At 46.2% G+C, this 13,479-nt stretch overlaps 1 protein-coding gene across 1 annotated transcript; it reads left to right on the top strand.

Moving 5' to 3' along the window:
- Positions 1-7,015: 7,015 nt before the first annotated feature.
- On the top strand, positions 7,016-9,438 carry LOC136578633 (uncharacterized). The gene is made up of 4 exons (XM_066578827.1): positions 7,016-7,108; positions 7,197-7,291; positions 7,681-7,827; positions 8,544-9,438. Exons 1-4 carry the CDS (start codon positions 7,016-7,018, stop codon positions 9,436-9,438), a joined length of 1,230 nt encoding a protein of 409 aa, XP_066434924.1.
- The last annotated feature ends 4,041 nt before the right edge of the window (positions 9,439-13,479 follow it).

Here is a 13,479-nt window from a genome sequence, read left to right as displayed (position 1 = left end):
AACGGCATAATAGAAACAGCCGAGACAGACACACCAGAGAGGAGAGAGGACCCGGAGCTACAGGGAGAAGGCGAGGGGGGGAGGAGGGGGGGGTGCAGGCGCCATCTTCTCCTCCTGAAGCACCCACATATAGCAAAGAGAAAAGAGCCATTAGTCCCCCCAGCAAGAGCCCAGATAAAAGACATCCCAGAAAGGACTCACCATATAAGGCTATTAACAAAACAGTAGAAGGTGGACAAGAAGAGGAAGATATTGACCCACTTCGAAATATTGAATGCACAGACCAAATGGCCTCACAGTGTTTTATAAGAGACATGGTGATAGCTCTAAAAAGCTCAATTAAAAGTGACCTCGCAGATATAAACACTAAGATAAACAGGAATCTTAACGTATTAGAAGAAAGAGTCGATCACCTGGAAAATAAAACTGGTGAAAAAACCACCTCACACAACGAGCTTATCGATGCTCACTATAAATTAGAGGAGGAAGTGGCATTCCTAAAAAACAAAATGGCCGATCTTGAAGATCGAAATCGCCGTAACAATATAAAACTCAGAGGCATTACTGAAGCAGTGAAACCAGAAGACCTAAATGCATATGTACAAGACCTAATTAAAACGCTTCTTCCCAACTCTAAAAAAGACAAACACATTCTAGATAGAATCCACAGGCTCCCGAAGCCTAAAAATATCCCCGACAGTGCTCCAAGGGATGTCATAGCCAGAGTGAACTTCTTCCACACAAAAGATAACTTGATGAGAGCAACAAGAAGCATAAGAGAACTCCCCGCTCCTTAAAGCGGCATAAAAATTTTTGCTGATTTTTCCCAGACCACAATGCTAGCTCGGAAGAAATTCACGGCCATAACCAAGGTTCTGAGGGAAAATAACATAACCTACAGATGGGGATTCCCCACTAAACTACACATCAACCAAGACGGCAAAACTACCACAATCTCAACCTATGAAGATGGTTTACATCTCCTGAAAGGATGGAATCTCCCAGAGCCCAAAGAGCATCACCCGCCACACATCACTAAAGACTGGTCACGCAAACAAAACAACAGACCAAACAAGGACAAAACCTCATACCGCTGAAACACCCTAAAAAAAAAAAAAAAAGTAGATCAAGACTCACAACTAAAACCCTGGGCACCATAAGCACGTTTATGCTTGGGCACAGGCTGAACTCTTCAACCCCCAAACAAGACCTTCCTAGGGCCCTAGAACCCACTGAAGGATAGGTCCTTTTCTGTTAACCTTACTCTTAGTTGACAATGGCAACACAAGTTATGTTGCTCCACATTTACAAAGCTATTTCATTCCCTGATTTACCCTACCAGCAATATCCCTGCACACTCCTCTATCAAAAGATGTCACCCGAACAAAACTCCGAACCCTTCCGTGCATACTACTGGGCTAACAAAACCTCAGGAACTTCTAGGATATACCACAAGCTCCAACACAACTCTGCAGCAACCAACCAGAATCTAAAATGGACTTGAAACTAATCTCCCTGAATGTGAGAGGTCTCAACTCACCCTTTAAGAGATCCTGCCTATGGAGAGAAGCCATCGCATCCCACGCGGACATTCTCTGTGTTCAAGAAACACACTTAAAAGAACCCAACCATCCGAAAATGGCTCACCCTAAGTTCTCCAGATGCTTCTTGGCTAATGCAACCAAGAAAAGAGCGGGCGTTATGATCGCAGTTAAAGACTCGGTGGATTTCCAGCTACTCTAAGAAATTAAAGACCCTGAGGGAAGGTATCTAATTCTAATTTGTAGAACTGAAGGCTTCCTCGTCACCCTGGCCCACATCTATGCCCCGAATTCACATCAAATCAGATTCTTGAACAGAGTGATGAGAAAGATCAAGGGAGCCCAGAAACGCTCATTGATATTATGCGGTGACTTCAATGTAATCACTGACCACTCCCTTGACTCCAGCCACCCAGGCAGAAACAGAGGAACAAGCCTATCATCTTGGATACAGAATAATGATCTATTTGATGTGTTCAGAGTAATGAACATAAACGCTAAAGAATTTACCTTTTACTCCTTTAGACATAGCTCATCACCTAGAATAGACATGTTTCTAGTAGATTTTCACATTCTGAATAAAACCCAAGAGGCCAAGATAGGTGTAACAACATGGTCAGACCATGCTCCGATCTCGATAAAATTAAAAATGGGCCCCCCAACAAACACTTCTAACACCTGGAGAAACAATACATTCCTAATGAAGGTACCAAAACTCCAACAAAAAATTAAGGAAGCAATGGAAGAATACTTCCTCCACAATGACAACCCAGATATATGTCGTTATACATTATGGAACGCACACAAGTCAGTCATTAGAGGAGTTATGATTCAACAAGGGTCCATCTATAAAAAAGAAAAAAACACCCTCCTTAAAAAAGCTATAGAGGATTTGAAAAATCTAGAGAATCATACCCAGTCCAACCCCCTCCCTTCAAGCAGTAATCAAATAAGAGAAGCTAGACTTAGAGTCCACAACATCCTAATAGACGAGCATGAAAAAAACATAAAATTTATGAAGACCACTTACTACACTGAAATCAATAAAAACACCAAATGGATGGCTAACAGAGTCATACAAAAAAGAATTAAAACCAAAATACCCTTTGTGATAGACCAAACCTCAAAAAACAAAATACTTAATCCCAAAACTATCGCAGAAGAATTTAGGAAATTTTACGAGGAATTATACAACCTCAACCAAAACCCGAACATTCATCCGCCCTCAAAAAAATCTATAGACACATTCCTCTCAGATCTACAACTGCCAAAACTAAGCGAAGAGCAACTCAAAAAAATAAATTCTAACATCATACCCCAAGAGATCCTTCAGGTCATAGAGAAAACCAAAAAAGACAAAGCTCCAGGACCCGACGGTTTTTCGTGTGAATACTTCAAAACATTCAAAAAGATTCCCCACATGGTAAACATATACAATAAAGCAATGCAAACAGGATCCCTCCCAGCCGAAATGCTACAGGCCACTATAGTAACCATCCCCAAACCGGGTAAAGTCCCGTCAATCCCAGCTAACTATAGACCCATTTCACTGCTAAATAATGACACTAAGATCTACGCAAAAATCCTATCTTTGAGACTGTTGGAATTCACACCATATCTCATACATAGCGACTAGGCGGGATTCGTCAAAGGTAGGCAAGCGTCGGATGCTACTCGTCGATTGATAGATATAGTGGGGGAGGTGGAAAGCTCTCGGATGCCTTCTCTGCTCCTAACTTTGGATGCGGAGAAGGCATTCGACAGACTACATTGGGGTTATACCTTTTCAGCTCTGGAAAAATTTGGGCTTAAAGGTAACATACTTTCAGCCATCCAGGCACTCTACAAAAAACCGTCAGCCAGAGTCCTTACTAATAGAGTACTATCGGACCCATTTCTGATAACCAACGGGACCAGACAGGGCTGCCCCCTCTCACCCACATTGTCCATCTTAACAATAGAGCCGTTAGGGGAAGCATTTAGACTAAACGACAAGATCAGAGGGATACCCATAGCAGGCAGAGACCAAAAGATAGGTCTATTTGCCGACGACATTGTGTTGATGCTATCCTCCCCTCTAGGCTCCCTTAGGGAAGCATACAACCTATTAAAGTTCTTTGGTACTATTTCATATTATAAAGTGAACCCATCAAAATCAAAAATCCTCCCCATCAACTTACACTCTAATCTACAAAAAATAATAAAAGAGGAGTTTCCTTTCGTCTGGGACCCTACAGGTATTCAATACCAAGGGACAACAATTAATCTTCCCATAACAAAAAGCATGGATAACAACATAGCACAACTTATTCGGGTTATCCGCCAAGACCTGATTAACTTCAGCAAAACAGAACTAACTTGGATGGGAAGAATAGTGATCTACAAAATGATGATTCTTCCCAAAATCTTATATGTATTTAGGACTATGCCTTTAAGATGCAACCCCAAACTATTAAAGAAACTACAAAAACAACTAATGTCCTTTATATGGGAAAACAAAAGACCGAGAGTTGCTGCTGCCATACTATATACCCCAAAAAGGAAAGGAGGCTTGGGTGTCCCCAATATCGCTGCTTACTATGAAGCAAACATTATCCAACAAACTAGACCCGGGGAACCTCCCAAACAGGAATTAGCTGGCTCTCCATAGAACAAACCAGTTTGGGCAACGGAACACTAAAGGATTTATTGCTGATCACAAGTTTGAACTGGAAAACTAACCCAATTAAAAACCCAATAATAACAAACACGGTTACAATATGGAAACACCTACTCCAAATCACGAAAGACTTCCTCCCCAGATCCCATATACCCCTCCCGATAGGTTGTGTAGAATTTGAGCCTAACACCATAAAGACAAAGTCCTGGAGAATAGAGGGTATCAATTGGATCTCAGATTTAGCAGGTGGAAAAAAAATAAAACCCTTCCAACAACTCCAAAAAGAATATGGATTACAAGGAGGAGACTTCCTTCTATATTCCCAGCTAAAAAGTAGATGGCCCTATCTGGCACTCGAGGGGACCTCCCTGCCTAAAATTCTAACTAATCTCCTCTTCAACCCCTCCCCTCAAAAAAAACCCTTAAGAGACATATATGAACTCTTTTGCGGTGAATCCAACTCTCAACCGAACCAAAAGAAAAGAGCACACACCCTAAACTGGGAAAAGGAATTGGGAAGATCCTACTCACCAGAACATTGGAATCGCTCATATAAGTGGGCAAACAAAGCATCCTTATGCGCCTCACTAGTAGAGGTACATTATAAACTAACCACCCGTTGGTACCACTCCCCAGTAAGATTAGCTGACTTCTTCCCCAGTTCCTCAGACCAGTGCTGGAGACAGTGTGGGCAAAGAGGTACCTTACAACATATCTTTTGGAGCTGCCCAAAAATAAATGGGGTGTGGAGAGAGCTCCTGCACCTTATTAAAACAATTAGGGGGGTAGAGATCTCCCCAACACCAGACATAGCCTTATTCCTACTAGGCATAGAAAATATACCTCAAAAAATGAGAAAACTCATAACCCATAGCCTGTTGGTATACAAACTTTTGATAGTGAGGAATTGGAGATCCCACCTCACACCCTCCCTGTCCAACTTTATCCTGCTAATGTCAGAACACATGACCATGGAAAAAAATTTACGCCATAAGAGAAAACAGAATCTCTAACTTTGGGGAGACATGGGATCCCTGGATAAGACACTATCACCCACACCAAATTATGCTAAACCTAAATTCATAAAGCCTGTGACTAAAATCTTGAGCCTCTTGGTAACGATCAAATATTCTATCCTAGAAGGGGTATAGAAAGAGTTATATAGGTTCAAAACTTAAATATGTACGGAATGGAAATAAAATACCAGTATGAATAAGCACAGATTCTCCCCTCCCCATCTCCCCCCCTTTTCTCCCCTCCCCCCTCCCTCTTCCACTTACCTAAGCCCCCCCCCCCCATCCCTTTGTTCTTAGAAGTATAAGAAAGTTTTATTTTACAAGAAAGCTGGCAACTGCCGCATACACAAATGTAATTTAAGAAATGTATTACTCTGCAATCCATCTAATCATTGTATGGACTGTAAAAGTTTGTAAGTTCACAAATGTCATGCCTATGCCTTTTAATAAAAACTATTGAATATTAATAAAGCATTATAGTTGGGGGCCCTGTTACAGGTTTTGCATTGGGGACCAGAAGCTTCAAGTTATGTCTCTGTGCAGCATGGTTTAGGTATGGGTACAGATACAGATAGAGGGGGGGCCCCAGCTCACGTTTTGCAACAGGGCCCCTGAGCCTTTAGTTACGCCCCTGGCTTCCAGCATTTCTCCATAACAATTTCTAAGAATGTTCAGGCCAAAAATGACGGCTGCAGCAGTTCTCTCTGCTACATCTACTACTAAGATACCTTGATGGTGCAGTTCGGCATTCCCTGTCATCACTGTAGCCTCCCAAAAGCCTAGTAAGGGAACATTTTGTCCATTGGTAGCGACAATATTCATAATCTGTTCAGGAGGTTTTACTAATTCTGTTGTAGCTTCCCCAATGTAAATCAGCCCACAAGGGCATACAATCATGTAAATTGCGAAAGAGGAAAGACAAGAGAACCTGTTGTTAATATAGTACATACGTCCTGTACTCAGATGTGTAAATTTGTTACCTTTGATGGGGTTACTGCAGCAAGCACAGCTCATATAGGGGAAACACCCTCTCTTGATGCAGATAAACATGTTCTGAGGGCTGATTTACATTGGGGAAACAACAACAGAAGTTAAATTGCATATTGCCAAACACAAGAGTATGATTTGAACTGGTAACAGAGATTTCCCCATTGCCACACATTTTATAGAGGCAGGACATTCTGTGTGTCAATTGTGGTATAGAGTTAGATGGAATTCCAAAACTTTATTGGGGGTGAAGCTCTAATGGCTTTTTATATTGGACTCTTCGTGCCCTTGTGGTCTTAATCTGGAGTATAATCTAGGGCCCTTTCTGTAAGAAAAATGATTGTTTATTACACCCTTTAATGTTGATGTCAATTTAATGGGTCCAAGGAAAGGATATGTGTGTTGGGGATATATGTGTATCCAGGCTCATTAGGCATGGATGTGTATGTATGTACCTCTTACTATTAGCCTAGGTTCACACACGGCGGATTTGCTGCGTAAGTACTGCGTATTTTCCGTTGCGTATTTGCCGCAACCCAGACGCATCAGCGGCAAAACCGCATATACTGACTTAAATTTGTTGCGGTTTTATACGCGTATTTCATTGCGGTTTAACCGCATCAAAATCCGCCTCGAAGAAGCTGCAGAAAATACCGCTGCGGTATTTGCTATGTAGTCGCGTATTTTCTTGCAGATTTTGCTGCAGATTTCGACTGCTTCCTGTGATGTCATGATCCCTCCCCACAACTGGGAAGGAAGTGGGAACACCCTGTTCACTGACCGCTTGTTCAGGGAAAGCACAGCTAGGAAAGATGGAAAGTGGACAGAGAATGCGTCTTCGAAAATATTACAGGCGAAAGTATCTGATCTGTGTCCTGCTGATGCACGCCGCAAAAACCAACAAGGTCAGCTATATACGTGAAATGCAAATGTGTGTTTAACTTGCTAAACTTGCGAATAGTGGGCTAATGTATTGCTGAAAATATGTTTCAGACCGGATGGGGATCCAGGCGGTATTGGGTTCATCCCCTGTTGCTGGAGCGGGGGACGAAGGGGCACTTTGTAAGCCTGTACCAAGATCTGAAAAAGTACGTATATTATTGCCCGAAATTTGCTTCGCTGCTACTGAAGCAGTAATGTTATTTCATCACTGTTTCGCTCTCTCTCTCTCTCTCTCTCTCTACCTCTGTTTGTGTCTCTGTATCTCTCCCTTCTTTTTCCCACTCTCTCTCTCTTTCCCTCCCTCTATCTCTCTCCTCTCTCTCTCTTTCCCTTGGTGTGTCCCTCTTTCTCTCCCTCTTTCTCACTGTTTTGTATATTTCTCTCCCTTCTTTTTCTCTCTTTCCCTCTCTACACCTTTCTGTATATCTCTCTCTCCCTATGTTTCCCTCTCTGTGTGTTTCTCTCTCTCACTCTCTCTTTCTGTGCCCACCACACACACAGTCTCACACTGTCTCTTATGTATGTCTCTCTGTAGCCATCCTGAGAAGTTTGTCATGTTCTGCCGCCTGCCGCAGGAGGCTTTCGAGCGTCTTCTGGAGCTGGTGCGCCGGGATCTCACATTTCAGGACACCCAAATGCGAAAGGCGATCACTGCAGAGGAAAGGCTGCTCATCACCCTTCGGTAAGTAACCAAAATATGTCTTTTGTAAGAATTACTTACTTATTGAGTCTGACTGGAGACTGGTTAAAATGGGATTGTACGCTGACATAGTATTGGCACGCACGTATCCGTCTGTGAGCGTGTTGAAACTTAGATCCCTTGCACAGTCCTCCATAACTCATTGCCATGTCTTGTTGATGTGCGTATGTGTGAGTCCTCGGTGTACTTTACCGGTGCATCAGTCAGCTTATGGAGTTGGTGGTTGTCATAGCAAACTGTAACATTTCATATAAATCCCTTGCTTGCTAGCTAGTGCACCTGTACCCAATAATCTGACAACACAAGTACAAACCCCTGTGGAAACACGATCTCTGAGCTGAGTTACCGTAGGTGACAACAAACCCCCCCTCCCCCCCAAAAAAGCCGCTTTGTATCTGTCCCACTAAGCAACATTGAGTATTTGTATGGCGACGGAATATTAATTTTCATCAATTTTACTGGGCCCATGTAGTGCAACGGTACGATGCAGATAAATGAAAAAAAAAGTGACAAATACTCTGTTTCATTCAACATTGTTGTAATGGAATGCAGATAGCAAGGAAGTTCCAGGCACTTTGGCCAAATATTTCCATTATGAAAATGCTGAAAATGTAATCTGTTGATCTGTATGTGACATGCTACTTTAGTTCTTTTGATTTCACTAATCCTTTTCCCCTTTTTCTCTGCTTCCTTTTCAGCTTCTTGGCCACAGGAGAGAGCTATGCATCCCTGCATCTCCAATTTTGTGTTGGTAAATCGACCATCACTGAAATTGTGAGGTGCACATGCAGCGTCATCTGGCAGAAATTGCAGCCCATCGTGATGCCTTCACCATCCGAGGAGACTTGGCAACGTGTTGCAGCAGGCTTTCAAACTGTTGCCAAATTTCCTAACTGCATAGGCGCGGTTGATGGCAAACATGTCCGTGTGCTTCAGCCACCGCACTCCGGCTCTAAGTTTTATAACTACAAGAAATTTTTCTCTGTAGTCCTGATGGCGGTGGCTGATGCACATTCTAAATTTGTTTGCATCGATGTCGGCGCCTATGGTAGTACTGGGGATTCTCGGGTGCTGCGAACATCACAGATTGGGATGCAAATTCTCCGAGATGGCGTGTCGCTCCCAGACCCACAACCTTTGCCGGGAACCACACATCCAGTCCCCTTCGTGATGGTATCGGATGAGGCGTTCCCGTTGATGCCGAACCTGTTGCGCCCATACCCGCGAAGAGGACTGAATGCCCGGAAAAGGATTTTTAATTATAGGCTGAGCCGGGCACGTCGAGTGGTTGAATGTGCCTTCGGGATTATGGTTAGTCAGTGGAGGGTTCTAGGGACTACCCTAATGGTAGACCCTACCACAGTTGATGACCTTGTCAAGGCATGTTGTGTTCTTCACAACTATCTCCGGGAATATCGTCCCGAGGTAGATGTGGAAGAACTGCACCCTGCCTTTGACACGGTCATCAACTGGGGTGCTGGACGTCCTGCTGCAACCGCTGTGCAGGTACGAGAACACTTCACTGACTACTTCCATAGTCCCGAAGGCGCCGTGCCATGGCAGTACTCTTGTGTGGGTGGTGTACAGCCCTAATCGCAGTTTGATCCCCCGGCCACCAGCTTCAGAAGAACCATGAAGACAAAATGCAAGAAAAATTGTTTATTTGCGGCATGACATGCCAAACATTGACATAAAAAAAAAACCTGTTTCTAGTGCTAATGCACTGCATTTTCAAGTTATTACAAATTAAAAACAAAGTTATTTGGCAGAACTGTTTCGTCTTTCTTTTGGGCTTTATTTTAGCAGAGTTGGGCCACCACAATGAGAAGTGAGCAAGAGAGTCTGAAGTAAGGGAACAAATATAAACTAAATTCAACCAGACGCACGACTCACATCTCCTGTTTTGGGTATCTGCGGGCTGAAATCCCAACGTTTACATTTATTAAGAACAAATTAAAAAAACAATTTACGAATGACAGAGACTTTTGCATTACCCCAACCTTGGAGGATAGCCAACCAGCTAGCAGCCAGTCAATATGTGTTAAGTAAAGGCACTTTTTCGGGAGAATGTACTTAGACGATACCTTCTTTTTTTTTTCTTTCCAACATAATGCAGTCAGTAACGCAAGAAAGAAAAAAAGGAATGTGTTACATTTTGACGCGTTGCAGCCGGCCAGGGAGGTACAGTTAGAGGACGCAGTTTTTTAACAATCTTAAGTAAGTACGGGGACACCAGGCAATCCCATGCAGTGTAACACACGATAACGGCTCTTGAGAACATGCAAACGGCACCTATCAATTACACGACATTGCAGTGATCCGACAATGACTGAGGGGTCACTGAAGTGCCGTATAATTCCTGTATGTTACTTCACTTCTTTGCACACCGGCCGGTGGTGAATTGAATACTGAGGTAGGGTTTTGGGATGTTTGTGGCAAAGGGCTGTTCATGAGTGACATGAACAACTGTTGTGATGGTGAACCGCTCGTCATGTTCTCCGTGAAACCACTATCGTGTGAAACATACTGTATCGGATAGCCTGGTGTCCTTGCAACCCTGTCTGATTGTTCAGGGCAGGATTGTGAAGGAAACAAGGTTCGTGAGGACGGGGGGTTGGCAGCAAATGCGGCATTTTTCATTGCCTGTATAATATCGCTAGAGTCAGCGATAGGGCGTGGAGACGCAAAGACCTCTAGAGCAGCATAAATAACTGGCGATATAGCCCATTGACGCTCAGCCGACAACTCACGGATGCGTGCCGCCACTGCCGCACCCATCGTATCCCATTGGTCTTCCTTGTCAGCTTGGCGCAACAGTGCCATTGCTTCTTCGGCTGCATCAAGCTCTTTTTTTTTTTTACGTCCGCGGGTAACAACGTTACGTACGGCCGGCTCACAACTGGGCTCCCTGTGTGTCCCTGGCCTGCTAGCCGCCGCTGATTGGCCCGACGCTTCATTGCTAACGCAAATTGTGTCTGAATCAGGTGCACTTAGTCGGCTGTCGTCCAAGGTTGGGGTACCTGCATTTATGTCAATATCTGCAGACAATTCTGTGTCCGGCTGGCCCGTTTCTTCGGATGTTTCTTGCATCGTGGGTTGCGATGGCTGCACGTTACCGCTGGTTCTGTGAAACATAAAACAACAATTATGTAGAGGAGGACAACAATATTACAGCGGTTGTCCCGTAAAAGCAAGAGGGGTTATACACTTCTGTATGTCCATATTAATGCACTTTGTAATATACATCGTGCATTAATATGGCCATACACAAGTATATTAGCCCACTTGCTTGGACAGGACAACCAGTTTTGAGTGAGGGTGTGGCGCTACAACTTACGGTCGCAGTTTTTTGCTGGTTCGTATAAACGCCAGCTCGTCAGCATATGGACATTTCTTTTTTGAGGGAGAAGAGCCACTCTTTTCGCACTCCTTTTCATGCTTTTTGTAGCGATCGCGGACAGACCGCCATCGATTTTTCACATCTTTCACTGCAAGGTAAAGAAAAATGTTACATACACGGTCATTCTATTTTACCTTTCTTCTTTCTCTCCTTTTTTCTGCAAGGAACAATGCAGGTAAATCAGACACATCATCGCTGCAATAGCAAGCGAATCAGCAATTTAGGTACATATGAATGTAAAATTACATATCTCATTTTGACGGGCAGCAGTGGCGGAGTCCCAATCCGGATACATCCCCGAGCACACTGATAACCATGCGTCCGCCTTCACATCCCTGTCACTGTAGCCCTCGTCGGCTGTGTCCCAGATTTGGGGCTTACTTTCAACCTACAACAAAAGGGATATAAGCACATGAAGTCGAGCAGAACGTCACTTCACATGAGTGTCCATTCCGCGTAGTCTTGAAACGCCAAATTGACACTGTGTTAAGCGACCAAAGGCCAATCCAAAAGGCGGCTTGGTGAATGCCTCATGTGGTCTGGATGCTGGCGCCATTCCGTATTTGTGGACGTGCTTCTCAGAGATGTGGACACAAATTACACTCACCCGTCGCCACCTTCAGATCTGTGACAAAGGATGAAAGACGTGGTTAACTCACCAGCATAATCATTCTTAAGACATTAATCCCCATGCGCTGGTACCACGCCATCTCTTCTGGTGGATTAGTATGAACTTGCTGCCTGAAAAAAAAAAAAAAAAAAGGTTTGCAGAACCATAACCTGCAGCACTGGCTGTGAGATGAATCTGGGAATGAGTGTACGACACGCATAAGTTTACCTTCGGCCGTTGGTATCATCATAGTGTTGGGGCTCCGTTGCTGTTAGTAGTGGTGTCGGCATCGGTGGTTGCATGAGTGCCGCCTATAGCGGTGGTTGCTGGTGGGACACCTGTAGCGGTAGGTGGTGGCAGGGGGGCCGCCTGCAACGGTGTGTGTAGGGGGCACGTCTGTGGCGCTGATGGCAGGGGTGCCGCCAGAAGCAGTGGTGGCTGGGGTGCCGCTTGTAGCGGTGGTGGCAGGGGTGCCGCCTGCAACGGTAGGTTGTTCCAGGGGTGCCGCCTGTAGCGGTGGTGCCAGGGGGGCCGCCTGTAGCGGTGGTGCCAGGGGTGCCGCCTGTAGCGGTGGTGCCAGGGGTGCCGCCTGTAGCGGTGTTGCCAGGGGGGCTGCCTGTAGTGGTGGTGCCAGGGGGGCCGCCTGGAGCGGTGGTGCCAGGGGGGCCGCCTGGAGCGGTGGTGCCAGGGGGGCCGCCTGGAGCGTTAGGTGGTTGCAGGGGTGCCGCCTGTAGCGGGAGGTTGTGGCAGGGGTGCCGCCTATAGCGGTGGGTGGAGGGGTGCCGACTGCAGCGGCGCCGACTGCAGGAGCGGTTGCAGGGGCCCGCCAGTAGCGGCGGTGGCATGTGGCCCGCCAGTAGCGGTGGTGGCGGGGGTGGCAGGGGTGCCGCCTGTAGCGGTGGTGGGAGCGGGGCCCGCCAGAAGCGGTGGTGGTAGGGGGCCCGCCAGAAGCGGTGGTGGTAGGGGGCCCGCCAGAAGCGGTGGTAGCAGCGGGGCCCGCCAGTAGCGGTGGTGGTAGGGGGCCCGCCAGTAGCTGTGGTGGTAGGGGGCCCGCCTGTAGCGGTGGTGGTAGGGGGCCCGCCAGTAGCGGTGGTGGTAAGGGGCCCGCCAGTAGCGGTGGTGGTAGGGGGCCCGCCTGTAGCGGTGGTGGTAGGGGGCCCGCCAGTAGCGGTGGTGGTAGGGGGCCCGCCAGTAGCGGTGGTGGTAGGGGCCCCGCCAGTAGCGGTGGTGGCAGCGGGGCCGCCGGTTGTGGTGCTGCCCCCCCGGTACCTTAACGTTGCCGGTTGTGGTGCTGGTGCACCGAGTGGTGATGCTGCCGCTGCTGCTCTGTGCCTGTGGTGCTGGTGCCCCCAGGGACTATGGGGGTGATGCTGCCGCTAGGCCCACGTTGCGGGTGGTGGAAGATGGAGCTCCTGGTTGCTGCTGCTGCTTTCCACGAGGTCCCGCCAGAAATGGCGCCAGTGTGACAAAATGGCCGCTGTAGCACTTCCTGCGAAAGCACTTCCTGCGAAATTTAAGCAGCGGAACCGCGCCAAAAACCGCAATACAATAAGCAACTGCGGATTTTATTGCGGTTTATGCTGCTATCATGGGATTTGGGGCTTACTTTCAACCTACAACAAAA

Source organism: Eleutherodactylus coqui, chromosome 9 (genome assembly GCF_035609145.1).
Source record: "Eleutherodactylus coqui strain aEleCoq1 chromosome 9, aEleCoq1.hap1, whole genome shotgun sequence".
NCBI classification, from domain to species: Eukaryota; Metazoa; Chordata; class Amphibia; order Anura; family Eleutherodactylidae; genus Eleutherodactylus; species Eleutherodactylus coqui.
The sequence above is the reverse complement of the archived record's forward strand: the minus strand, read 5'-3'. Positions and strand labels throughout refer to the sequence as shown.